Here is a 26,955-nt window from a genome sequence, read left to right as displayed (position 1 = left end):
CTGGATATGACTGAAAAGTTAAGCAATTAATATCAGCTGGTATTGATAATTATTGGTTGGTTTTTTTGGTTTAAATATCTGAAATAATGCCAAACTTGTGACATATAATGACAGTTTTAACTCCATGCTGTTATTTTTTAGCAGCAATGAAGCACAGTGCTCTGCCAGTTACTCAACAGGTTGTTGCTAGGTAACCAAAAAGAGAGTTGCTAGGTAACCAAAGAGTGAGAGAGTTACTTGAGGCCACCAAACTTTCTTAGCTGATTGTGAGAGGTTGTGGCTAAAGTTATTTCTCTGCCTACGTCTCCCAGAATGCCGTGTGGTTCTGGATAAGTGTTCAGTGAAAGTATTGAAAGTATTTGCTGATATCGATTGCGTTTCTATCGAGAAATATATTGTTATTGATTAATCGTCCAGTCCTACGTCATGCACTTTAAAACAGAAATAAAAAACTGCAAGGAGACGAGATTTAATTTAAAAGTTACAATCCATGATTTATTACAGAAAAGAGTGATATCCAAAGTATTTTACACTATTTTTATACATTTCAATGTTTGTACATGTAAACAGGAATGAAGTAAACAATGCTATCGATACAGTCATATCATCCTACTAGACTTAAATGTATGAGCTGACGTCACTGTGCTTCAAGCATGATCCTATCAGGAGGCAGAGCGAACCACATGAAGCTTAATCCCCCTCCAGACTGCTATGTTTTCAGACATGTGCAACGTCACGCCATTATTACTTATCATACAACACTAATGTTGTGCTATTGCCGAAGGTAGAAGGCTGGAGAAGCACCTTTCCACCGCTGTGCAGCATTTTGTACCTGTGAGAAGGTGAACTGATGAAGAGCCATTAAGAAATGATTAGCAACAGGGTCATCCAAGGTCGTTCCTAACACCCCCCCGTCGTTTGCCTTTGGGTTAAATTCTCGGGCCGTTCACAGGTAAACATCTTTGTGATTCCCAAACGAGAGTCCAAGCAGAGGAGCTCTGAGGATTTACATCGAAATCTCCTTGAAATACCCAGACAGATGGTGTTAAACAGTGCAGAGTCCAAAGCTGTGACTTAGAAAATACTCCTCCAATATAAAATCTTGACGCGACTCCAAAAATGAACAACACTGAAAAAATAGAGGTGATATGTGTAATAACTCTACAGACGCTGGCTCTGCTAAAAGCAGCCGATAAAGACATGCATACTCTACAGTACGAACGTACCGGTGCATCTACATCTGCTGAAAAGAAAAGTAGCACTCCAGGATAACGACATGCATAGATTTTTAGTGTTCACATCGCAGGGAAGAGACTCTTTAAAAACCAGTTGATGTCAGTAAGACGGTGAAATATTGGATTAAGCATGACCTGAAAGCGTCATTAGTTTTTGACCAACGGCCTGCTTCGTACAGAAAGAGGACATTTCTGACCTACTTCACAAAGCTAAGGGCAGCAGTGAAAAAAAAAAGACTTGAAATAAAAAAAACAGCTTTCTACCGAGTGTGCATATAAGTCATGCAAAGAGCACTGAAGCGCAACAATTTATTTCTAATAAAAAAACAAGAAAAGAAAGCTTGCATCTTATAAAATAGGATAGAAATCAGATCATCTGCAAACATTCAGCGGACACCTGAGAAATGTGGACGTTACTTTGTCTGTCAGAGTGTGAGAAATTGGAAACTTGGGTTGATAGTGCAAAAGAAAAGGTATAAAAGCATAAAATGCATGAATTGATGTACATAAAAATTCAATTGAGTCTCATAAAAATGCCATGCAATGCACTCTGGGTAATCCCTTCACATGATAAATGACTTATGATGATTTATAACACCAAATAAGAAAAGTATGAGCCGCTCCACCCTCACATTAATCCACCGCCTTGCTAAAGTAGTCAATCTATTTAAACGCTGCCCCTTTTTTTCTCCCCCTTATTACAACCACAGCCTAATTTGTATGGGAATTATTTGTTAGACCAACACACACACACACACGCACACACAAAAAAAATCACACCGTGAAAGAAAAGCACTAAATTTTTTCCAACATTTGTTTTTACAAAGAAAGAATTTAAAAAGATTTTTTCTTTTTCTTGGCATGCATTTATATCAGCTTTCCCAGTAACACTTTATTTGAAGGGGTGTGCATAAGACTGACATGACACTGTCATAAACATGACATAACGTCTGTCATGAACATAAAGAAGTCTTTATGAATGTTTATGACAGTTGTCATGTAGTGTCATTCGGTAAATAATGACACTTTTAATGCAAAGTTGCTCTAAAAGTTGCATTGAAAGTCCATTAAAAATGCCAACTTTGCATTAAATTATCATAATTTACAAAATTATGCAAAGTTGGCACTTTTAATGGACTTTTAATGCAACTTTTAGAGCAACTTTGCATTAAAAGTGTCATTATTTACCGAATGACACTTCATGACAACTGTCATAAACAGTCATAAACACTTTATGTTCATGACAGGTGTTATGTCATGTTTATGACAGTGTCATGTCAGTCTTACGCACACCCCTTCAAATAAAGTGTCACCGCTGTCCCCAAGTCAACACTTTGTAGAATCCAAATGCATCTGCAAGTCTTTTGTGGTGGACCTCTTCCGACGTTGAACACGGAAAGTTCGACTGTGATCTCCTGACATCAGAGCACGCTCCCCCAAATGTTTACTGTGTCCCTATGAGGCAGAGAACAAACACCACTTTTCAAGACTTTCTTTTTAAATTAGAATTATATTCAAGGATACAGAATACAAATGCATTCCACACTTCTCAGATATTTGAAAAAAATAAAAGAAGAAAATTTTCTTCCACGTCACAATTATTACGTCGTGTTGGTCTATCATGTAAATCCCAATAATATACACTAGAAGATTTATGAGGTGTAAATAGCTTTCCAAGGCCTTATAAACTCATAATTTTAGGGTGTTTGACTGAGGAACCATCCGGATCCAGACCAAATCTAGCAGGAAAAAAGCAGCAATGTTTTACTTCTCAAGTTCATTAGAAAGTAGCATGCAGTTAAAATCCACGGCATCTTAACTGAACACATCTAAACGCCACGTCTAAAGAAGTTAAACTTCCGCAGTTCTGAAACACTGGGTCAGAAGCGTGCTTTTCGTGCTCTGCGAGCGAGGAACAGCATACGGACGTTGTCTGCAAACCGAACATCCAAGCCACAGGTATTTCCAAGATATCTGAGTTTCAACCACATTTCATGACTTCCAGGGGCAAATGAAAAACAGACTGCGGGGAGACGAACGGAAGAGCAGATTTCTGGATCCTGGAAAGCAAACACACGCACTATTCACGACGGGAGTCCAGTTACGACATAAATACACCGTCGCCCCGAGAAGGTACTGAGGTATAGCCGACATCCAAACCAAACATCTCTTATTTAAAAAAAAAAAAAAAGAAGAAGAAGAAAAAAGGCATGTGCTGACCAAGCTGTGGATGGCGATGATGCTGTTACACTGCAGGCACAATCAAATTTCACCAAGTTTGCATTTCCTCAACTCAAGACAGTCAAGATCAACAGAAACACAGAGAACCTCACAACTCGCACTCACATGAACCACCAGCCATCAGGACAAGGAGTTTGTCTATCAAAAGGTACAAAACAGTGTTACCATGCACTTTATAGGTTTCTTCATCAAATGCACAGAACGGATGTCAACACCCTTCACAAGTGATCTGAATTCTGTTTTTTTTTTGTTTTTTTTCCTCTTTGCAGTTCATGAAATATCTGCAAAATGTCAGTGAACATGCTTTAACAGCGATATACAGTTACTTTGTAAGAGCAGTGTCCGTTTTATTTGGTAGCCACAATCACCAGAATCACTTGGCAACAAGGAAACGTTTAGTGCCACGCACACGTATCTCTGCCGAAGGCGACGATATAGAGGAGCAAACGCGCTGCCATGCAGAGCCGAAGCAAAGTGCTAGCTGCCACACAGAGAGAGGCTGCAGGGCTCGGGGCTGAGAGGGAGCAAGGGTCGACTGCAGCCCTTGATCTGCATAGTAAACATTACAATTGCAAAGGTTTTTCCACTGAAGCCGTGACAGGGCACAGGATCCAAGGGCAACCTGCTGGATGGAGGGGCGCAGGAAACACAAGGAGGAGTTCAGGGAGAAGATCTCAACAGGATGTCTTTGGTGTAGAGACTCTACCAGCGCAAAGCTAGACGCTCAAAGCTAACATACATAAATAAGCAGACGGGGACGGGGGGCGGGGGCTGTGTTGGTGAGCTGAGGGCTGAGTGATGAGCTGTGGACAGGTCGAGGCTAAGGCCACTCGTGGTGATAACGCCTCCCGTTTTTCTTTCGCTCTTTCTGCAGATGCTCCAGCTCCGCCTCGTACATCATCTCCTGCATCAGGTACTTCTCCCTCCTCATGCGGTCGCACAGATCCTTCGGCATGTCCGGAATGAGGTACGCAATGAAGGACTTGATGCCGAACACCAGGTGCTGAAAAAGGTAACGTAGGAAGTTAATGCAGAGCAGAAAGTTTTGACTCGCATTTTAGACTCTAGATAAAAGGTGCCTTGCAAAGGAATCTGAACTTTTTCACAAATTAGAACCTCAAACTTTAGTTGTATGTCACTGGCTAACACAAAGTGGTAAAAATAGTGGTAAAAATATGACATACAGAAACTGCGTTTCATTCTAAACATGGTGAAACATGGTGGCTTGTGTTAAAAATTTCTGGATGTGCAAAGCTGGTCAAAAATTACACCAAATCACATGCAGAGTTAATTGTAGCAAGTCTTCAAACTACTGATTGAACTGAGTGGAATACAAATGTATAGCCACATTTTTTTTCTTTGTAATTAAAGAAAAACTATGTGCAATGAAACAAAATGTGATCAAATTCAAGAGCAAGGTAAACATACATCACTTGCAGCACACACTGGATACATTTTGTGCAGTCTAGAAGTGTTAGACATTGATCACTTTACTTTGGAGTATAACTTAATTATACCACAGAAAATGACTTGAAGCAGATCTTGAAGATTTTCTTTTAATAAAAGTACATCTAAAGCTGCTAAAAATATGAAAGTCAGACAGTGGGAAGGGATTTAGCTGCAGCCGCCTGCCTCGTTTATACAGACTCAAGCATACCAGAGCGCAGTGACAGACCTCAAAGACGATGATGAATGCCAGCCTGGCAGCCAAAACATGCCAGAACTGCAGGGTGAACTCGTAGGGCATCGTGCTCCAGGGCGGCGCTCTGTAGTCTCTGTACCTGCAGTATCTGAACTCACTGCTGTTCTTCAGCTCCCACATGTCAAACACAGACAAGCTGCTGTTCATATAACCTTGCAGGCACCTGGGACGATTGCAGAGAAAAGAAACTTAACAGCTTCTGCACCTCCAGATATATTTGATCTGCAAACAGCTTTTTTAAAAACGAAAAAAAACAAAAAACCTCTTACTCATCTGTGTGACGGGGCCTCTTGTCCGCACAGGGGCCGTATTTGAAGGCGTAAACAAAGCGGGGAATGTAGTCCGAGGTTATAGCGATGACGAAGGCATTGGTGATGACTGCCAGAACGCCGATACCTTCCAGAATCCCATGCCAGATACCTGCGGTAGATCAACATCGTTCAATGCTTTATTAATCATAACGAGGGGCAGCAGAGGTTAAGAAAACCCTCAAACCTTAATGAGGAGGAATAAATCATATGCTTTCAACTGTCTGTGACATTTTTATTAGTGCAGCAGTAATTAGTTTCAGCTAGGGGGTAGAAAAACATAAACACGACCCGGCTGATCTTTGACTGTGCTGCTTTGTCTGCTTTTCAGCTAATGTGCTGTGAGCACGCACTTCCATCTTTTTCTGCACAAAAACCTGCATCAATTATTTTTTATCGAACAGAGAAAGCACGCACGTTTGTGTTGAATTAGGGTTTGAACCATCAGTAAATGTCGGGGTAAATATAAAACAGGTTCTATTCGTACAGGTTTGCTTTTTATTAACAGGGGGTTGTGACACATGAAGGGCTAAGTGGAGCAGAGAAAGGGTGGAGTTTGCTTATCTTATGGGGGAGTGAGCTGATGGAGAGGGAGGCGTAGCATATGGCTGCACAGTGGGACAGGATGTAGATGTGACCGCCTCCATAGGATGGACTGTTTCTGGTAAGACTCTGTCCTTCTCAATTTCTGCAAGTCAGAGACTCGACCTGTTTGGCTTCCTTAGATAGAAAACTTATTAAAGGGGGCAGTATTATGTATATAATATTATTCCCAAAAACATATCTGGAGTGTTGATTTGATTCTTTCCTGCATGTTTGAGTAATCCCTTAATCTCCATGGCAACCATTCAGCTGTGGAAAACACCTGGTTGGACATAGCTCCGCCTTCAGACGAAGCTCCTCCTCTGAGCTGCAGTTTTCCAGCTTGCGCCTCACAGAGCAACTCCTACGACTCCCTCTCTCAGCTCCTTCAGACTAGCCAGCAGCAATTAGCAAACACCTGGTGGAACTGTGCTTCTGCTGAGTTCATTATATGAGATACATCTGAGTTCAACGCTGGTAAAAACGTTGCTAAAAGGCTAACAGAGGAGCGATGCTGTGATGACTTCCTGAAGGCGGCGTTTCAGAAAGAGCAGAAGTTTTTAAAGAGACAGAGGCCCAATTTCAAGGTTTTAAATTAGGATATAAAATTTATTTGGTCTTATTTGGTATACAACAACTGAAGGTAACATAGTTATTTTATTATGCTATAAAATGGCACTATGGGCCTGGAAAACACATTTAACTGAACTGACTTTTTGTTGTTTTTTGTAAAGTACCTTGAGATAACATTTGTTGTAAATTGTTGCTATATAAATAAACTGAGCTGGACCGACTTCTTATGATTTCATCATTGTAAATAGTGAAAACTGATTTTATAAAAGAGTTTCAAATGTGTTAAAGGTAATAGAGAGCGCTCAATACATTTACACAAGTCACTTTCAAGTTTTTCTAAAATGCTTAAAAACCATGTTTGTTTGTGTTGTTTTATTACAAACAGAAACAATTAAAAAATATGTAGTTGTAATTTACATATGAAAAAACACATAAAAGTAAATACTGGGTATGATCACTATTCATGCACAGTGTAAAAAGCAGTTGTGCAGGCTTTAAGAGGGGGTGAAAATTGTTTCCGGCACATTATTTATAAAAAAAGAGTAAAACTTTTTCCCATGTTGTTCAGTTGCATCACAAGTGGAAGAAACTGAGGATAAGAGGAGAGGAATTTAGATAGAATACAGATAATAGGAGATGTGAAAAATGGGGCTTGTGTCTCTAACCCAAAATAGCTCAGAGTCTGAGAGTAACAGAGCGAGACAACAACCTATATCTGTTGCCCGCGCTGGCATGGGCCTCCTCCACTGAGTGACGAACTTGTAGGCATCCAGACGAATTTCAATGATGTTGTTAAGCAGAGCCAGGAGAGGAGCCAGAGGGAAAGCTGCTACGAAAATGGTGGTGAAGCCAAACTGGAGAACTACAAAGAGAAGAAAAGAAAAGTCTGCACTTTAATATGAAGAATAGCTCTTAGATTTTTGGCTTTCCAGTTTTTAAAACATCCAGAATATTTGAGCAAAAAAAATAATTTCCCTTAACATTATTCTGCAGAAGTAATTTTTGTTTCCCATATAATATATATAAAAAATACAATCAAAGGCTGTTTGATTGTGACTTTTCATATTATTTATTTCGCTTTTAAAAAAGTTGAAAACCCAAACATACATCTCTGGAAAAAATGAAGAGCCCACTGCATTGAACCTATTGATGGCTTCTCCATCAAATATGGATTCCTGAACTCTTCCTCAGTTAAAACATTGGTTTTGCTGTTTCTAAATGAATCTGAACTTGTTTTCTTTGCATTATTTGAGGTCTGAAAGCTCCGCATCTTTTTCATTAATTTGAAAATTTCTCATTTTCTGGAAATAAATAAATTTAAGAAAGTAGTTCACAGAATAAAAGAACAATGTTCATTTTACTTAAACATATACCCATAAAAAGTAAAATAAGAGAAACTGATAATTTTAAGTGGGCTCTTAGTTTTTTCCAGAGCTGTAGAAGAAAAATGGCAACTGTTTTTTTTAAATCATTGAACAAATGTGCATTTTTCTGCAGGTTATGTGTCAACAAGGATGAAGATGGTTAAAATGTCAAACTCAAGTTGTGAGTGGAAAAATAAAAAACAATAAACATTTGATATGAATAAATCACCCTAAATTTCTTATTAAAGTATTCTGGTAAACCAACCAAAGAATAACAATTTAATTTGGTCCTTTTACAAATGCAATTAGAAACACCAACAAGCTCAACGATTATTACATCATTTCCTTCACAGAAAGTGCAACATTTTACCCATTTCCAGGTATTCATCCACCAGTCCGTGTGCGTTCATCGGCTGCAGGTTCCAGTCTTTGTCCCACTGCGGCAGCTGGGTTTTATTCTCCACATTCTGGCCTCCGCCGCCGCCTCCTCCTCCTTTCTTCATCTTCCTGCGAGACCACCAGTTCTGCAGCAAGCTAGGGACGCAGGAAGCAGTGTATCATCTCAAAGCAATTATTTCTGACAGTGCAACAGAGGCTTTAAAGGACAGAAATGATGTTTGCTTTTTTTTTTCTTCACACGCTAAAGGGTAAAAAGACAAAGAGAGTTAACAAATAAATGGAGCAGTGTGTCGAAATCATTAAGCATCAATGTGTTTTCATTGCAAACAAAGTGTGAAGTGGGGATGACGTGTTACTTACGGATATCCAAGCTCCATGAAGTTGTTCCAGATTTGTTTGAAGAACATGATGACTCCCATTTGCAGACACAGATCAATCAAACAGCCGCTGGGGTGACACTTGAGAAAGAAACAACATTGAAATGACAAACAGCTGCTGCATCCATATTTCACGCCTTGTAATTCAGAGTTATGAGGGAATCTTTTGACACGCCGGCTCCTGTTGTGGTTTTTTTTTTTAGCATTAGGGTTGAAAATCCGAGTAATTGTGGGAAAGGATGAATGGTTCTCCACAGAAAGAAGTGGGCGGATCATTAGAAAGATGAATCGTTTGGGAGTTCTAAATATATCCAAACGTTGAGAGTGATAATCAACTCCGTCTTCTCTGAAATAATCAAATGCTCTCACCTCCTCCAGCCTCCACCGATTAAAGAGCTTATTGTAGCTTCCAGGCCTGCCAGCAAACCTGGAGATATTGAGGAGCGCATAATTAGGCAGTTGAATTAAATCTGTGAAATACTAATGAACTCACGGTGGAAATAAAACAATGCTGATAATTATCTCAGAAAAACAACATTTTGTTCACTTTTTCAGACTGGAAGGAGCTTAAGCAGAGCTAAAACACAAGAGTCTGAACCATAAAACGAGTCGGAAAATGTCAAAGTTCACGGCTGTTACCTTCCGAGAAAGAAAGCGATGTAAAATGTGGAGCTGTTCAAATTCACAAACTGGAAGAGAAACATCTTGAGAGCAAAGCTGTTCTCCCACTCAGACTCGGTGCGTGGGTGCTCTGGACAAGAGGAGCAAGAGTGTTTGGTTAAAAAGGATGAAAAGGGGAAAAAATCGGCAGCCAAATATGAAAATAAATGCATAATGAATATATGAGAGTAAAAAAAACTCACCTAAGTTAGTCAACAGGTAGGCCACCTTTTCATAAACCTGACAAAATGGAAACAACTCATGAGGAACGATTAAAAAAACAATTTTTTTCCTGTTGTGAAACATTTTGTTGGACAGAATGTAAAAACAGTCGACGCTTGTCCAGACACCCACCACATTGAGAGACATGATCATCATAAAGTTGATGCAGACGCCAGTGCCAGACGTGGCGAACTGCCAGTTTTTCTGGATAAAGTCCCAGTTGAAGGAGGCAAACTTCTCCATCGCAATGAGACGGAAAACCACGACAGCAAACACGGCCGTCAGAACGAGGGAAATCTGAGGTGACGAGATGGTGAGACGACAGAGTTTAAAGACGACAGAGTTTAAAGACTGAAGACACAATGAAAAACTGGGCAAGAAACTGAAAAAAATACCACTGCAGGAGGGAAAACGTAAACTAGAAATGAAAAATAACTATTATTTCTAATGTTTTCTATAATAAAACATATGAGATAAAGTGCAGATGTCCATTTACTTGAATCATATTCTTTGGCCAGCAGGGGGCGACATAACCCTTCTGCTGATGTCACGCTGATCAAAATGTGAACCCAGATCCCAAACAGGCCGATTCCACTCAGATCCAAAGGCTTACCATGAAGAATATTCCAGACACAGACACCATCAGGCGGCTGAGTTTGTCTGAGAAGGGCTGGAAGGGCTCAGGCTTTCCAGAAATGGGGTTAACTCTCTCCACTCCCGAGTACTTGGCTTCAAACTGAGGCCTCAGCTCCTCCTGATTAACAAAACGTCACACAATGAACTCGATTTACATAAAAACTTTGGCGTAAAAGAACATTTTGAGGTGATCCTAACAACACTGGATCTCTTTGTGAGGTACCTCCTCCTCCTCCCAGTCGATGAGATCCCAGTCGTACGTCAGTTCTGCTCTCCGCCTTTTCCAAAACTCCAGGAATACGGTTGCTGCAGAGGCAATCAGAAATTTATCAAGCTATTGATCCACTCTGATATGAATCGGGCAACAGCAGCATGTGCATAAGGGAATACATTGGAGAGGCAAACAGCCTATCACGGTCAGACATCCTGAGTGAAACACAGACTGCAGAGATGTGCAATGTCCATTATGGAAACAGATTACTGCCATAACGCTGCATTGGCCCTGTGAGGACGAAGTGAAGAAACATAGCAGCAGTATCAAAGCTTTCCTTGCACAGTGGTCAACAAAAGCATTCGCTTATTTTCTGGTGTAAAACTTTGAAAGTAAAACCTTTAGATTGGAGGCTTTCTGTTTCTTTGTGTTGGCCCCTGTTGTCGCTGGAGCTGCACACAACAGAAACAACACTCTTTGACTGTCAGGTTGATTTATGTCTGCTGGTTTGTCACAGACAGGAAAAAGGTTTTCTAGAAAGCTGGGTGGCACACACTACAATCAGCCAACAATGTATACATTTGTTTGTGAATTATTAGTTTCCATATCCTTGCCATAATATCCACAGCATGATGCTGGCTAAGCCTGAGGCAATAAGCAATTAATCAATTAATCACACAATAAATTAAAATGAAGAATTGCAATACTTCTATGCAATCTTAGTTTTATTTTTTGCTATTCTTTGTCAAGACAAATTAATATTTTAAGATCTTACATGTGTAAGAATAAAAAAATATATATATCTGTGTATTTTCTGTCTCTATTTGAACTAAATGAACAACAGAGAGAAGGATACACTGTTTAGTGACAATCAGTATTACGAAAAGAAAATAAATGTCATGTATGAAGTCATTCATTTAGAGCATATCATTGAAAAAAACTGAACCGTGACCCAGCAGTGACCCCAGAAAATGTTCATAGGAGAGGCCAGGTGGGGCCAATAAAACATTTAGAGTGGCAAGATGTCAGTATGTCATTGTATTAACTGAATGTGATTTTTATTAAATGGGGCAGAGGATTTCTCTAGGGGTCCCAGCGGGGTTACTGGGATTTTTTCAGGGGGGCCATGGCACCGCAGGGTCACCGCTTGGAGGCGCCCCTGCCATGGCCTTAAAAAGCTGCTGAATTTCAGTCCTTTGTCAGGAAAACTTTGCTGTTAGACTAAAGACGCTGAAGTTTAATATAGCTTGACCTAGTTTTGTTTATAAAGATAGAGAAGCAGCCATTTTTAGAAGCCTGCACTCAGTTCCCAAAGCTAACCAAATTTTTCATGTTGATCTCAGAAATGCACATAGCTGGATACATGAGGTGCATTTAACCAAGCTCTGCTACTTTGCTCCACATGGCAAAGAGGGTTTGAGTAGGAATCAGAGAGGAACCTTCCTCTCCTCCATTTAGTCCAAAAACAGAACTAAGTATGTCAGGTTGTTCCCTCTGGCACAGGTGACTGTTTACAACGTTGGTGGAGAGATGAGTTTCTGCACACTGATGCTTACACGCTGTGCTGTAAAGACGATACAGCTGTGGGAAAGCAGCTGCAGCAGACCGGTATCACCATGCAGTTTTGCAACCCTGCAGAGGCAAACGATAACCTCCCTCTGAGGATACGGCTAATTATCCAACTAATTACATCAGGGCAGAGCAGGCAGCCAGTCAGAGAGGGATGACTCTGAGTTATCCTCGTACAAACACATTACAGAGAGAAGCTCTTCTGTATTCCCACCAAAGAGTGTTTACTGTGCTGAAATTCCCAGCTGAAGAACTTAATGTGTTTGAGAGGAAATCTGAAACAAGAGTCCTGCGCAAATAGAGGCGAATTCCAGAAGCCGTTGTAGAAAAACAAACTTACCCCAAATAGCCATGAAGATGGCAAAGAACACAGTGCCGCCGTTGTCAAACAGACGAGTTACCTGAAAATACAAACCATGCAAGAGAGAACTGTGACTTTTACACAATGTGAACTTGAGCAGCTTTAGTTTTAGCTGCAATTTACCAAACACTTTGCCATTCTGGTGCCCAGCTAACCTTTTGTTAAAAATAATTATTTGCTCATCAGGAGTCAGATAAGCAGATTAATTACCGGTAAGTCATTTTACACAGTGGGGAAAAAAACCCACATTTATAAAAATTATTGTTTTTTACAAAATAACTTGTAGTACAGTTATTCTTAGAGCTGCTATCAATGCTTTGTACAACCCCTCCCTTGCCAAGAGGATAGCACTTAGCCTACTGCTTTAATATTTCACCAGTTTGGACACAGAGAGGGGAATGTTGGAGCATTTATGTTTGCACAGTCTGTGTAGACCTGGATTCTCTGGGGAAATGTTTCTGTGTTTGTCTGTCCGCTGGAAGACCCACTGGTGACCCATCATTAGGTCACTGTCAACAAGACAGTAAAAAAAATAAAAAATAAATAAATAAAGATTTAGATATAAAACTCCCATAACAGATCCCAAACCATACTTAATCTACAAGGGGTCACGGTCTCTGCACATTTTCAGGTCAGAGTTTCTTGTTTTTTTACATTCAAATTTCCAGCTCTTGGTCTGTATTAGTTGATTTTATTAACAGTTATTAATATATGGCAGGATGTTTTACAGAGGTGAGGCCTTAAAAATGGAAACTGGGAAAATGGAGACTTTAGGGAAGGATGGATAAACAATGGGTTGTTTGCACAATGCAGTTTTTAAGCAATGAAGTAGGAAACAAAGTTTAGAGACACAAACATTTTCCACATTGTTTTCTTTCTAGGCTTCAGGTAGAAGCAGTTGTTTGCATCGTTGCATAGCAGCAAGAAGGTCATGTTTTCTTTTCCTTGTCTTTTTTTTCCATGGAGTTTGAATGTGTCTCTAGGAATAATTGATCTCTTTAATTGTTCTCAGGTCTGAGTGTGTGTGTGTGTGTGTATGGTTATTTTTTCTTGTTTGCCCTGTGATCAACTGGAAACCAGTCCATGATGTAGTCTACCACTGCACGTATAAACAATAATATTTTTATTCTATACTTATATACAGCTCAGTCAGTTTTATCTGACCAATCCATGCTTCTCCAGTCAAAGTTTCAATTTTGCAAACATTTTTGATGGTAGGAGAGACAATTCCTGTTTTCTGGCACTAGACTAGCTGTAAAGGAGCAGTGGCCGTGTTGATGTCCATCATGGCGGAGTGGGCGGAGTTCTAGAGAGAATGACGTCACGTGCAAAGGGCCAATAGAAGCTGAAGTAAATGTACTCGCCTTTGCAAAGACGCAGCTGTCACTCAGCGTCCATGGCTTGCAGCTTTCCTCACACATAGGACACATGATGGTTGTGTTGGCTTCACAAATCTCCTTACTGATGGGACAATGAGTTTGGAAAGTTAACCAACAATTATCACCAGACATGTCTGGATCATATTGAATATGATCAGCTTAGCGTGTGAACTGACCTCACTTGACTTGAGTCCATGGTAAAGAGTCCATACAGGAAGACAAAAACACCAACGAGGGCTGCAGGGATTAACATGCCTGTATACCAGCCCAACCATGCAAAGTACAGGCCAATCTTCTCCCCAAAATACCGCCTGGGAGCAACACAAAGGCAGACATTGATTAAAATTTACTAATAGTCTACGCTGAGCTTTAATTGAACTTGGCAGCGTACTTCCAGCGTAGCCTATAGGGAGCATCCGGTCAGCTTAATGAATAAAAGGAGCTGTCGGACTGAAAGGTCACTGCGATGCGAAACAAATCGATAACCGTGACTGATCCCCAAAACGCAGCGGTCACAGTCTCAGTTAGGACGACACGTGTCTCACAGAAATAAAACAAATAATCTCAGGAGCAATTAGCAGTTAGAGGACAGGGCTCACACATCACTGGGGGTCAGAAGAGATGTCAAATCTTTAGTCGGTCTCTCAGTAGTCCTACACAAACATCCAAACAATATTAATTTTCTCTGTAAACCTGAATAAGTGCTAATAAAAATAAGCAATAAACAGTATCTACTATAAAGTCATACTCAATAAATTAGTCTCACTTGTCAGATTGAAATGTAAAATTAACAAGCTATTACATACATTTCATTAATTTCACATTTACGTTTTGAAAAGTACTGTGGAAAAAATGCTGCAGTTGGAAGGAGGTCAAGCTGACGGTTGATGGATTGAGAAAGTTTCAAGTTGACCCAGAAAAAAATAACCGATGAAAAAAATTTAGCCAGTAAAACACTAGAGAGGGATTGCTACAGTTTTGGGATACAGGAGTGAAAACGTTCCTGCATCATCAGCACAAAAATGTCAAAGTTAATATTTAACAAGTCTAACACATTTTCAAAACAATTTCTGCTGACAGACAAGTTGAAACAGAATATGTTGTCAGCAATTAGGACAGCAGGATTAGAAGAAAACACGGAGTGAATTTACCGTATTTTCCGCACTATAAGGCACCTAAAAACCTTCAATTTCCTCATAATCCGGTGCGCCTTATATATGGACCAATATTGAGCCACAACAGGTCTAGCAACTACGGTAAGCAGCCGCCAACTTGATTTTCGCCTGTAGAAGAAGAAACGCGTGGTGCATGCTGGGATAGTTGTCAGAACGCTGGTTTGTTAATAAAGTTTGACTGACGTATCTACCTACCGACCTGATAATCAGGTCGTCTGCAGGTCATTTAGCACCAGGTTCTCCACGAACATGCTGTGCGCAAACGGAGAAGGGTGACCATCCACGCCCCGGCCCAGTCGCGAAAGGCTCTCCTCGCCGACCGGAGTCGGGCTGTTTTGTTGACATTCCGTTTAGTGCAGCTCCATCTAGTGGATGCATAACGTAACTCCAGCCTCTACTGTAGCGTCTATTCTATGCGCCTTATAATGCGGTGCGCCTTATAAATGAAAAAAGTTTTAAAATAGGCCATTCATTGAAGGCGCACCTTATAATCCGGTGCGCCATATAGCGCAGAAAATACGGTAATGAAAAGGTGCTGAATAAATCTTGGGGGCCATTCACTGTTAGAGCAAAGAGAAAACATGACAGTGTTAATTGTGACTGGTTATCAAATTTTTGATTGCTCATGTTTTAGGATATGAGAAGAAAGGAATTAAGCACAAATTCCTACAATAGGCGGGGTTTAGGCATTTTGTGGATAAAAACTGTGGGTACTGCATTTGTTTTTAGGTTGTTAAGGTAACGATCACCTGGTAGAGCCTTTGTCAGTTTTGCTCGCATAAATGACTCAAAGTCTTCTGGAGAAAAATGTTGAGAGCGCAGATGAAGTACTTTGGAAGTTGTGTTCGGCTCCGGCTCTCTTCCACTGCGCTCTTTTTTTCGTGTGGGAAGCATCCGGATTCACCTCACTGTTTTTTTTTATTTTGGCCAACAGTGACACAATGCTGCATTATCTAAAATTACAGCACTTAAACGCAATATGATAAACAACTACTCAGGTAAAGTTAGCCTTCCTGTGTTTACTCTATGGAAAAATATAACAAAAGATGTAAATTTTTTGAAATAATTATGATTTTTAGCGTATCACAAACAGCATTTTTTTTTAGTTAATAGGAAAATTTTTACATATTTAGGCCAACACATTCAACTAATCTTGGATCCCTTGAAAGACACACTTTGTTTTTAATTAGAAAATTAAAGCTGTGATGGACTGGTGACCTGTCCAGGGTTTACTCTGCCTCTTTTCCATTTTTCTAACAAATCTTAAATTGTTAGTTTCAGGGGGTAAAATAAAAGTCAAACAAAGCAGAAGCCTGAGCTGTTACAATCTAATATCTTAAAAGTTCAGAAATTTGACGTTACGTAACAACACAGAACAGAGGCCAGCTGTGATATTACGTCTTCAGCAAAATAAATTGCTTGGATTACTTTGTGTTGCGTTTAAACAACTCTGCTTGTTCACACGAAGCTCAAAGAAACCCAAAAAGAAAAAAAACCCAAAGCAAAACAAAAAAAGGGCATAAATCCAAAAATATCTCCTGGTGCTGTGCTTCAAAGCTAATTACCTGATGAGGTCCAGAGGCTGGTATTTGTACCAGATCCCCCAGCGGGCCCAGCGCTCGTACAGAAGATGCCTTTGGTTCTGGGCGCCGTGCGTCTTAATTGGATGTCCGCTCTTGTAGCCGCCCTGAGGAGACCAAAAAGGCCATTTCACAGGTAATAATCATTAGCTTTTATCTCCTGCTTGGCTTTTATATGTTCATTTCTTTATGTGAACAGCCTTCAGTTACTCTCCTGATTCTTGAATGCATAACAGTTTCATTTCAAATTAGAATCAGCCCACCTCATGTGGAGGAAACGCCGCCTCGTATGTGTTGTTGCCCAGTAAGCGGTTGATGCCTGCAGTAAAGTAAAGCAAATGATCTCAAGCACACCCAGAATAACAGCACATTAAAAATTCAGCAGCAGTCATTGATACAAACAGACCAGTTTTAGGGTAATTGAAAGCAAATGTTTTCACAAAAACAACAATTTACCACAGTCTTTCTAAATTAGAGCTAGTTTAAGTGATGTGTTCTCTTTATATGTCTAAGTTTACTGCAGTGGTTGCCTGCAGTTTCTGTACTCAGTAAAAAAAAAAAATCCCAACTCAGGACTAGAGTGCAGTTATTTTTATTTTTGTTGCTGTTCTTTCACACATGAAAAGCTGATAGCGAGAACCATAGGAGGAAAGATAAAAAGGATTTTCCACTCTTTAAGCCAAGCTGATATCATGTTTTTGGGGGGGAATAAAGTCATCACTCGATTTAAAATATTAACTCTAAATCCGTTCCAGCGCTCCGAGGCCAAAATTTAATCAGCAAATCATGTTGGCAGAAGCCAGACAAGTGGGAGTCAAGAAACAATTCGGAAACAAAACTGGGTACAGATTTGTGATAAGGCTGTATGATGCCAACAGCTTGCAGAAATACATTCAAACCCCATGATCACAAAACCCCAATTTAGCAGAGCAAGTAAAAAAAAGAGGGGGAAAACGTTTCAGATTCAGATGGTAATCGTATGCAGCTAAAGGTAGTTCTACTAGTTCATTTCGGGGACTGAATACAAATCCAGATTTTTATTCTTATAAAATTTTAAAAACCACTTTATAACTATGTAATATTTTGTGTTGGTTTCATACATTCCTCAGAAATACATCAGCGATTGTGGTTGTAATATGAAAGTAAAAAAGTAGGATTACTCTACAAATAATCCTAAAGTCAAATTCAAAGAAAGATCTTGTACATTTTAAAATCTAAAGTTTGGTATGTTTTATATGCATGTAGATGGTTGCACATAAAGTTGGGATTATTGTTTAGTATGTGTGGAAGCAAATGAGAGTGGAGTATCTTTTTACCCATCTTTGATTTTCCGTCTTCATACTTGGTGCGCTGCAGGACGTGATGGACTATTCTGCTCCTGGTTGAATTTGAGAAGAACGTCTCTCTGTTGTTGATAGTGAAACTGAGAAGAAACAACATCACGCTCCTTTAGTTTCCCATCATGCAGCGGGGCATCGTCCCATCAAAGCCCGTAATGTGAGAGGAGTCAATAACGACGGGACACAGTTCGTTTAGACACAATTCATGTTGCCAAGTTTGTGCTCGTTATCGCATCAATATTCCACTCAGCAATACACACAAGCAGACATGGGAAGAATGGAAAGTTGGAAATGCTTTTCCTGAGAAATGAGATTAGATGATGCCATGATGGCTTTCTTCAGACAGAAGCTTTCAGCTTCAAATACTGAACAAATCAGGAAGAAATAATTTAATGTACAACTGCTGCTGTTTTTGATGTTTTATTTATGGTGAACTAGTTTTACTCTGATTTCTGTGACACTTCTGAAAAAAATACAAGCACAGATTTTTATCTCCAGCTTTCAAAATCCAGAAAGAAGCAGTAGAGGATCTGATGGGAATGTTTTATATCGCTAATACTCTGCTATTATGTGCCGCTGTGATCACCAAGGTTATTATAGTTAACTAAAACTATGAAATAACAAAAACTGACATTGAGAGAACATTTTCGTTGGGATAAATAAAAACAATGATTAGTGGGGGGAAACTATAGCTAACGGGAACTATATGGTGTGTCTATAAAGAGGAGCTACTGAAAGTACAGATATGATATCCTTTGTTTTTGTGTTTCTACTTTTTAGCCTTTTGAAATTATGTGAAATTATTATTTTTCCCCACACAAGCAGTTGACAAAAGCTGTGGGCAAATTGCAGCACTCCATAATCCTCCGTTCACTACGGCTGAATGCAAAATGGAGACAGCAAAAAGTTGGAATAAAATGTCAGAGTCAGATGTGTTTCTTTAAAAAATGGTATCTTCTGTTGAGTAGTATATATAATTACAACACAATCCTTTGACCTTTTTGAATTCTGCACTTAAAAATGAACCAAAGTGTGAAAAAAACTACAACTACAATTAATACAAACCAAACAATATTTGACCAATTAAAACCACAAAACACTCTCTAATAACTAATTAAAATAAACTGAATTAACAAAATAAAACTAAACCATAGCGAAAAACCCAACACTGTCGTATCCGTGGTGACCATGCTTGTGAGTTTTTAATCAGGAGCGCTCTTACTGGTGCATGCGCGCTCTGCTGAAGGGCGCCGTGTAGCAGTCCGTCTCCTCCAGGTCGGGCAGCGCCTCTTTGTCCAGCTTCATGGGATTTTTGGGAAGCCAGCTTTTTATCTGCTGACACCTCAGATGAAACCTGCTGCACAGGCGCACCGACGAAAACAGGATTAATGGGGCAGATTATCAAGCAGATTGTTTACTTCACTATGAGATGATGGCAGCTAACCTTGTTTGCTGCACAACCTTGGTAGCCCCGCCCCACCAGAAAACACGTTTTAAAGCACATGTGTGGCGTCATCCAGGCTGCTGTTTATTTATTTACCATTTACACCTTTCTACGGGAAACGCGTAAGATGGGCTGAACAAGGTTTGGAGGATTAACTGCAGTTTTTCTTTTCAGCATCACAAACCCATGATCTTATTTATGTACATAGTTTGTCACTGTTCAACATCGTGGCTTTTGTGTGTTTATATAGTAGCAGCTAAAACTGGTGGGGTGTTTTTACTATTATATTTCACTTTTAGTTGAGCAGGGTTGGCCTGCTTTTATAAGAGGAGCTGACTTTTACCTAGTTAGTTCAATTAAGAAGGATGCAAACCTTGGCCAAATGCAGGTGGATAAGCAGAACAAACTGGCAAAACTTCCACATATTGTATTTCCTAAGAGAAAAAGTGAAATTTAGGAAAATTTAACTCTTAACTGCTATACTTAAGCAAACCTAACTAAGAATAGACCGGTTTACTCTACTGTTGCTCAAAACTCTTCCAGCTGTTCAACTTTGATTGCATTTGTTTTATCCTTCTGGTTATTAATAATAGAAAAAAATCCACAATGATGTTTTTTTCCATCATAAATTGTGTTTAATTTTCATCTCACCTGACCAGATCACCTTCTTCCAAACATTTGCTGTATTTCCTACTGACCTTGTGGCACAACACAAACTGTACTTTCTAATATCTTTTTTTCTTTCCGCTCTTTCAGAACGGTCACATCTTTAGAGCAAATAACCACCAGCTCCGTCAGATCAGCAGCCGCCCCTCCAGCGTTCCCATAAACCTCCTTCATGGTTCCTGCTCTCCTCATCGAGCCTTCCAGTTTAAGGCTGTGCTCTTGGTGACTTTCTCCATTTTAAAATCATGGATTGATTGGTGATCTGTGAGATTTTCAGGCTGGGGAATTGTTCCATAACTGAACTGTGGCTCAAAGTGCAGATTCAAACTCCTCCACAGTTTGAATCCGCACTTTTCAGATTTTATTGGTAAGCAAAATCCAAAAGCAATCTCTCGTTTTTCTTCTTGTTCTCCTACAAAATTGTGTGCAAAGGTTTTAATTATCTGCACTACCTTTCATCATGTTTTAGCTGCTACTATGCCATATTGATGAATCACTACCCTTCTTAACACTCATCTCCTGAGGACCATAAATGCGAGAACAAATAAATAATTTGTGTTCCAGCTGTAGAAAGTTCTGTGCAAAGAGCAAAAACAAAAGGCAAAGAAAAACTCCCAGAGGTAAATTTATAACACTGTGGCTGAAGAAAACCCTTAACTTGATTTAAACTCCAGTGTCAGGAGGACTCGCGCTGAGGGAACCATAAATAACTGTACCTGTCGTTCAGTGAACAAATGTTTGATCACAGAGACAGAAAATTGATTCAGAAACCATTTCTGGGTGAAATTTACTGCATCTTTATCCTTTAATGAATGCTAAAGCTACTCTATGGGAATAAAAATAACAATATTTCAGACTTTTTATTGGTCTGATGCAATATTCAAATCTTAAATGTTGCTTCTTTTGTTAGCTGTGAACAGAAAATTATGCTAATTAACAGATATAACGGTTTAAAAACATCAACAATGTGTTTCACCTAGTGAATTAAGTTACTGAAATAAATGTACTTTCAGCTTTATGAATTGTGAAGAACCTACAGATGAACAAAGGTAATTTCCTTACTGTCCTTATTTTTCTTTTTGGTCTTTCCGGTGCTTTCTGCATTTTAACAACTTTGTTCCTTAGGAAAAATGAATTTCATTCGTAGTTTAAAATTTATTTTACAAAATAAGATTTAAATAAACTGTAATTACATAAATAACAGACTCAGTGATTTGTTTGTGACAACAAACCACAGGCAGGTGGAAGAATCAAACAAAACTGATTAACTCAATGAACTGGCAGAAGACTGCTGGAGTGATGAACTGCCAAAGACGGCGCAGATGAAACAACGGCAGTTCTGATTCCAGTAACATCCAATCATAGCTGACATTTCACTCTGCTCAGCGCCAGCAGGTAACCAAATCAGAACCTAATTTAATCACAGTTGGCCAGATTCTGTATTTGATGATAAATCTCATCCCGCTCCGCAAACTGCAGCCAAGTTTTCCTCAAATCCCGGGTATTAGATTAATCTAATGTAATGAAACTATGTTTTTCTTCAGAAAGAAACCAAAACAACAAATACTTTGTTCTTTGAAGGCGTTATAAGGAGACATATTGCATTATGCTGATAATTTAGACAGTTTAAGCAACATTAAAACATTATTTGCAATAATTTAAATTGCAGAAATGCTTCTTTATGAAAGAGTCGTTTGCTTACACTGCCTCCCATTCGCTTTGTTGATGTGCTCATTAACAACATAATTAGGGGAAACAATTTCCGCACAATAATATTACAGAGCAGAATCTTCTGTTTATTTTGTTTGTTTTCATTGTTGGATATGCAAAACATTCAGTCTGGTACTTAGACTATTTTCTTTTATTATTTGCATCTCAGTGAGAAGAAACAATGGAAATTTAAATTTCTACTCCGAGTTCGAATATCACATCAAAGCTAAGTGCATCTATCTAAAAATAGTATGCAAATGAGCTTCTGTGGCTCCATTTATATTCACTGGAAAGTATGTTATTGAAAGGCGCAGCCAAAAGTAGGTGAGCCACTCTATTCAACCGTTACCGTGGAGATTTATGCGCTTCATGCAGGTTTGCTTTGTCAACTCAAGGGTGCATGTCGTTTGAAAACAATGACAAAATTAAAACACACCTGCTGATTTGTTGGATTTCTTTCAAATATCTTTTTTTAAATAATCTCCAGTGTTTCTCGTCATCTGTGAGGGAAATGGAAGCTGATATTCTGTTCACCAAAGATGATGAATATTGCAAAATGACACTATCGGCACAGAAATGGTTTGTAAAAGCTGGGCTGAGTGAGTTCATTAGGACACAAAGAGCTTTTGTGAACCTCTGAATCTTATTTAGGATGTTTCCATTTCAAGATTCCTATCACATTATCCATATTAGGATGAAATAACAGTTGAGGATTCACATTTGTATCTCTGTCATTTCAAAAGCCGTGAAACAACACAAGGTTGTAACAGGCGTCTCATTAGTCAATATTTTAAAGGACTGCTTAGTTGTTTTTTTTAATCGCTAGTAAAATCTTTAATATGAAAAAATATAAGCTGATTTTAATTATTTAAATTACAGGTTTCCATAATTTAAAAGCTAAACAAATCCCAATTCAAAAACCTTGCATCCAGTTTAAATTGAACGTTTTAGAGTTTTATTGTGCCAAATAGACCTGTCACGATAACAAATTTTGCTGGACGATTGTCTAAAAAATTATTGCGATAAACGATAATATTGTTTCAAGACTTTTTGACACTGATTTAATGGAAATGACTAATAATGCATGTTATTTCCTGCCATAGATAGATACACTTTATTTTCAAAAGAACACATAACACTGTAACTTATAAAATAAACAAAACAACAAAAAACACAAATAAAATGGATTCTCAGTCTCCAATTAACAAAAAACGTACTTGAATAAAAACTAAACAACATAAAGCCAAAGTGGAAATAAATACTGCATTCATCCAAAAGAGTGCCCGATCTAAGATTGTCGCTGGTGATTTCGTAACCGATCATCCTGCAGTGTGTGGTGTGTTACGGTAGATCGTCTGGCCACTCCGATCTAAATCAGGGGTTTTCCCCGACTGGGAGCTTAACGCTGAATGTGACCGGTAGCCAATCAGAAAGCGCGAATTCTCCTTCGTGCTTTCTGAGGGGAAATTACGGAGGGGAATCCCAAACAGCTGACACGGCGCAACATGAAGTCCAGCGACAATGGAGATGATATATGGAAACAACATTAATATTTATTCAACATTTCGTGCAAAGAATATAGAAATGACAAGGGGAGGAGTTGGAGCCAAATTGCTACTGCAGTTGATAAACCCGGTAAGTTTTCAGCTGTTCTAAGTTCTGTTCTGTTCTAAGTTAACGTAACATAAATAGGTTATAATGATTTTCATTCAGTCAGGACTTTACGCTGACTCTAGCCACATGCATCACAGGTAGATTCTAGTAAAGCATTGATTAATGCCTGATTTTAAAATTAGTTAACTGGACTTGCAGCCATTATTTTGTGCCCATGTGGCTGGACACCACACGGCACGACGAACCCGATCGAACCGTTATACCTGGGATTTCTGTCGGCTAATGTGTCTCAGGGTTTGAAAATGGGCCGACAACTTGTGTAATGTGCGCTGGACATTAGACTAAGGAAATGAGGACGGGAGGGTCAGTGGAGAGCACCGGAGCTGAGCCTTTTTTCATTCAGTGTCATCAACAGAAAGAATAAAAGGCAGGAAGAGACGATAAAGACGATAATTAAAATGAGGTCGAGAGGTTTAATTTATCGTGCAATTAATTGATTTATCGTTTATCGCGACAGGCCTAGTGCCAAACCAGAATAAAATTTCCCCATAACTCAGAGTTTAATCTTTTCAGTAGTGAAATGAGATAACGTTTGGAAACTCAAAACTTTAGTCCATAATCAGTTTTCATTTCTCAACACTTATTCAGACTTTTCCAGATTTTTCAACAATTTCTTTAAGAAACCTTTAAATCCCCACCAAAAAATCCCAAATATGTAAAATTTCCTCACCTGCCAAGGGTTTTGCTCCTCCAGTCAGTGAAGTAGCATTTTTTTCTGAAATAAAAAAACACAACAGAAAGTTACCAGCTGCTTTAAAACCTGAAAGTCTGCAGAGATTATTTCCATGTACCTGAAAGGCATGCGGATGTTCATCTGCTCTGCATATTTGCAGAGGGTATCCCAGGTAGCGTGGACCTTCACAAACATGATGTCGTTGTTTGTCAAAGAGGGCTTTGAAAAATTAAGAAAAGAACATCAAAGTTTGACAACTTAGAAGTTAAAAAATTAAAGTACAAGAAGACCAAACCAGAAATGTTTACCTCTTTCTCCAGCATCAGGCCCTCGGCTCGTAAATTCTTCTCAAACGTGCATCTTTTCTCCACCTGCGGGCTGGACTTCTTGTAAACCAAGATGTAATCGATTCTCTTTTTTCCATCTCGAAACAGCAGTCCAGATGCGTCTGACTGTTTTTTTCCCTGTAGAAGCAATGCATCACATAAATCTCTTTGCCATTAAAACTTGTGGAGGAACGGAGGAAGGAGCTGCAGATTTTACATCAATGGATTTAGACGTGCAGTAAATGTGGTACCTGAAGAGAGTCGGCACGGGTCCCTAATTTAGCCCGGCTGACTGGCTTTTGCAGAAGAAATGTCGGGTTTGCTCTTGTTTCACATGTGCTCACTTCGGTCTCCTCAATGTAGCTGTCTTTGACATCCTCTGCTGCACAAAGACACAACAAACTCAATCAGAGACTCTTATTGAACCAGAGCGAACACACTAAAATAATCCTTTCTGCTATAAGCATTTGTTTACCGCTTTGGTTAATCTCTCAACAAACACTGGAATTAGGTCTGTGTGAAAGAAAACATTGTTTTCTTGATCCAAATTAAACTGTTGATCTCCTTTTCTTCCTTTCTGGATCTTCAAGGAGAACTGTTCTGTAAAACAGTCTTACCCTGTATATAACACTTTACATTTTGGTCACTGAAGTCACTACTGACGAAAAAACTCAAAGACTGTGGTTCATTTGCATCCAGTTACATTACAATCACAATTGCCCATATAGCAGTCTCTTACAAGCCTTTTCTCTAATGAAAGAGTAAAAATGTCTGAATGCTGATGCATGCCAAACATTTAATATATTTATTTGGAAAGTACCGTATTTTCCGGACTATAGAGCGCACCATACTATAAGCCGCAGCTACAGGTTTTTTTTAAAAAGAATAAAATAAAATTAAAATTAAAAAATTAATAAAAATTAATAAAAATAAATACCGGAAACGTACATGTATAAGCAGCACCGGGCTATAAGGCGCTGGTATCTCGGATTTCCATGCGTCCTAATAAATCTGCTGGATTTATTAAGGACGCAGTTCTCTGTCTCCAAAGCCGAACCATGGTTTCGTTCACACCGAACTTACGTGCAGCGGCTCTATTTCCCTCCTGTACTGCCAGATCGATAGCCTTCAACTTAAAAGTTGCATCATATGAGTTTGAAGAAATTTCTTGTCGTACCTGCTGCTAGCATGTGCTTGTTCTCAACGAAAACCAACACTTTCTTCTTTGATTTCCAATTTTGACTTCCAATGATTCACTTCCTGCTAAAGCGCCCCCTGGCGGTTGAAGAAAAATACACAGAAAAGCCACACCGGGCTGTAAGCTGCATGGTTCAAAGCGTGGGGGAAAAAAAGTAGCGGCATATAGTCCGAAAAATACGGTAGTTAATATTTCTCTTCCACATAAGCAGGCTTGTGTTGGCCTGTCACATTAAATATCCATAATATGTGTTGAAGTTTGAGTCCATAACAAAATAATGTCAAAAATGATCAACAAGAGTGAATACATGCTCAATAAATACACATCAAGCAAAAACTATCTTAAATTAAACATGATAGAATAAAAGGTACATCAGGTATCTTTATTAAAAAGTACATTTATTTAAGCTAATTAGTTGTACTCTGAAAAGTGGAAACAGACAAACACCCACAGCTGCATTAAAGGTTATTTAAATGCAAAATGTGTGTTTAAAATCTCACAATGTCCAAGCACTGCAGAAAAAAAATGGGAGTGGTTAATTTGAGTGACTTGCTGTACCTAAATTCAGCTGGAAGAAAAAAGATCTGTGAAGACAGTTTTAGAAATGCAGCAGTTGTACTGTATTACTGCAGTGTTTAGATCTCAGAACATCATGCATATTTCATTAGGATCCCAGAAGGTTGTCAACTTGTGAAAAAACGCATAAAAGTTTCCTTTCATCTCTTCTACTCTCATGATCACAAAAAATTAAAAATTTAAAGTGAACATTGCCAAAAAAAAGACCAACAGGAGCTGCAGCCACACTAAATAATTGTCCAAGATCCCTCAAATAAAAAAGTCAATCTCTACAACTGCAAAACATGGGGAAGCATTTCTGATTAGTGCAATTTAGAGGAATTTTTCAAAAGTAAAACTGAATGCACAATCTGTCAGGCTCAAACAAGACATAATGGCTTTAACATGGGAGATATAGTTCATTACAGTGGAGCACAAATGATCTCTCCTTCATTTCATGTTTGACAGCCTCCTAATTGATTTAATCAAATATATATTTGCAGCTATCAGCTCTTCTGGCTGTGACTCACGATGCTGCTGTGGTTAAACCATCTGTGGAAACGGTAAGGGAAGAAATGATGCTCTGTGAGCTTCAAGACGTTTTTTTTTTTTATCTTCAACTTCCCTGCACTTTGTAATGTCTGCGTTGATCTTGGACCTGTAAAAAATTGAACCTGCTGTTTCCCACCTTTCACAGACACAGTAATCTCAGTTTGTGAGGGAATATCTATTACGCCTGCAGAGTAAAAACCAAGGCATGGAGTGTTACACTGTTTCATCCAGTTAGTAACAAAC

General features: G+C 39.0%; 1 protein-coding gene across 4 annotated transcripts in view; it reads right to left on the bottom strand.

The window, feature by feature from the left end:
- Positions 1-468: 468 nt before the first annotated feature.
- The window catches only part of ano3 (anoctamin 3), a 43,464-nt gene continuing 16,977 nt past the window's right edge, over positions 469-26,955 (bottom strand). The window contains exons 3-25 of one of the 4 annotated variants that reach the window (XM_008412041.3): positions 24,659-24,789; positions 24,390-24,545; positions 24,200-24,300; positions 24,079-24,123; positions 19,137-19,268; positions 17,891-17,997; positions 16,838-16,893; positions 16,560-16,681; positions 13,996-14,130; positions 13,805-13,901; positions 12,420-12,480; positions 10,523-10,605; positions 10,277-10,417; positions 9,796-9,960; positions 9,645-9,681; positions 9,421-9,532; positions 9,151-9,208; positions 8,765-8,862; positions 8,376-8,539; positions 7,351-7,503; positions 5,448-5,598; positions 5,152-5,341; positions 469-4,479 (exon numbers count right to left, since the gene is read on the bottom strand). In XM_008412041.3, coding sequence (XP_008410263.1) covers positions 4,297-4,479; positions 5,152-5,341; positions 5,448-5,598; positions 7,351-7,503; positions 8,376-8,539; positions 8,765-8,862; positions 9,151-9,208; positions 9,421-9,532; positions 9,645-9,681; positions 9,796-9,960; positions 10,277-10,417; positions 10,523-10,605; positions 12,420-12,480; positions 13,805-13,901; positions 13,996-14,130; positions 16,560-16,681; positions 16,838-16,893; positions 17,891-17,997; positions 19,137-19,268; positions 24,079-24,123; positions 24,200-24,300; positions 24,390-24,545; positions 24,659-24,789 — 2,678 coding nt within the window. In that variant the 3' untranslated portion in view covers positions 469-4,296. Of the gene's footprint in view, positions 5,342-5,447; positions 5,599-7,350; positions 7,504-8,375; positions 8,540-8,764; positions 8,863-9,150; positions 9,209-9,420; positions 9,533-9,644; positions 9,682-9,795; positions 9,961-10,276; positions 10,418-10,522; positions 10,606-12,419; positions 12,481-13,804; positions 13,902-13,995; positions 14,131-16,559; positions 16,682-16,837; positions 16,894-17,890; positions 17,998-19,136; positions 19,272-24,078; positions 24,124-24,199; positions 24,301-24,389; positions 24,546-24,658; positions 24,790-26,955 lie in introns of all 4 variants that reach the window. The other 3 variants (XM_008412042.3, XM_008412040.3, XM_081608251.1) reach the window with 3 other exon arrangements.

Source organism: Poecilia reticulata, chromosome 6, assembly GCF_904066995.2.
Source record: "Poecilia reticulata chromosome 6, P_reticulata-male-v2, whole genome shotgun sequence".
NCBI lineage: Eukaryota > Metazoa > Chordata > Actinopteri > Cyprinodontiformes > Poeciliidae > Poecilia > Poecilia reticulata.
Note: the sequence above shows the minus strand (reverse complement) of the source record. Positions and strands in the feature narration are given on the sequence as shown.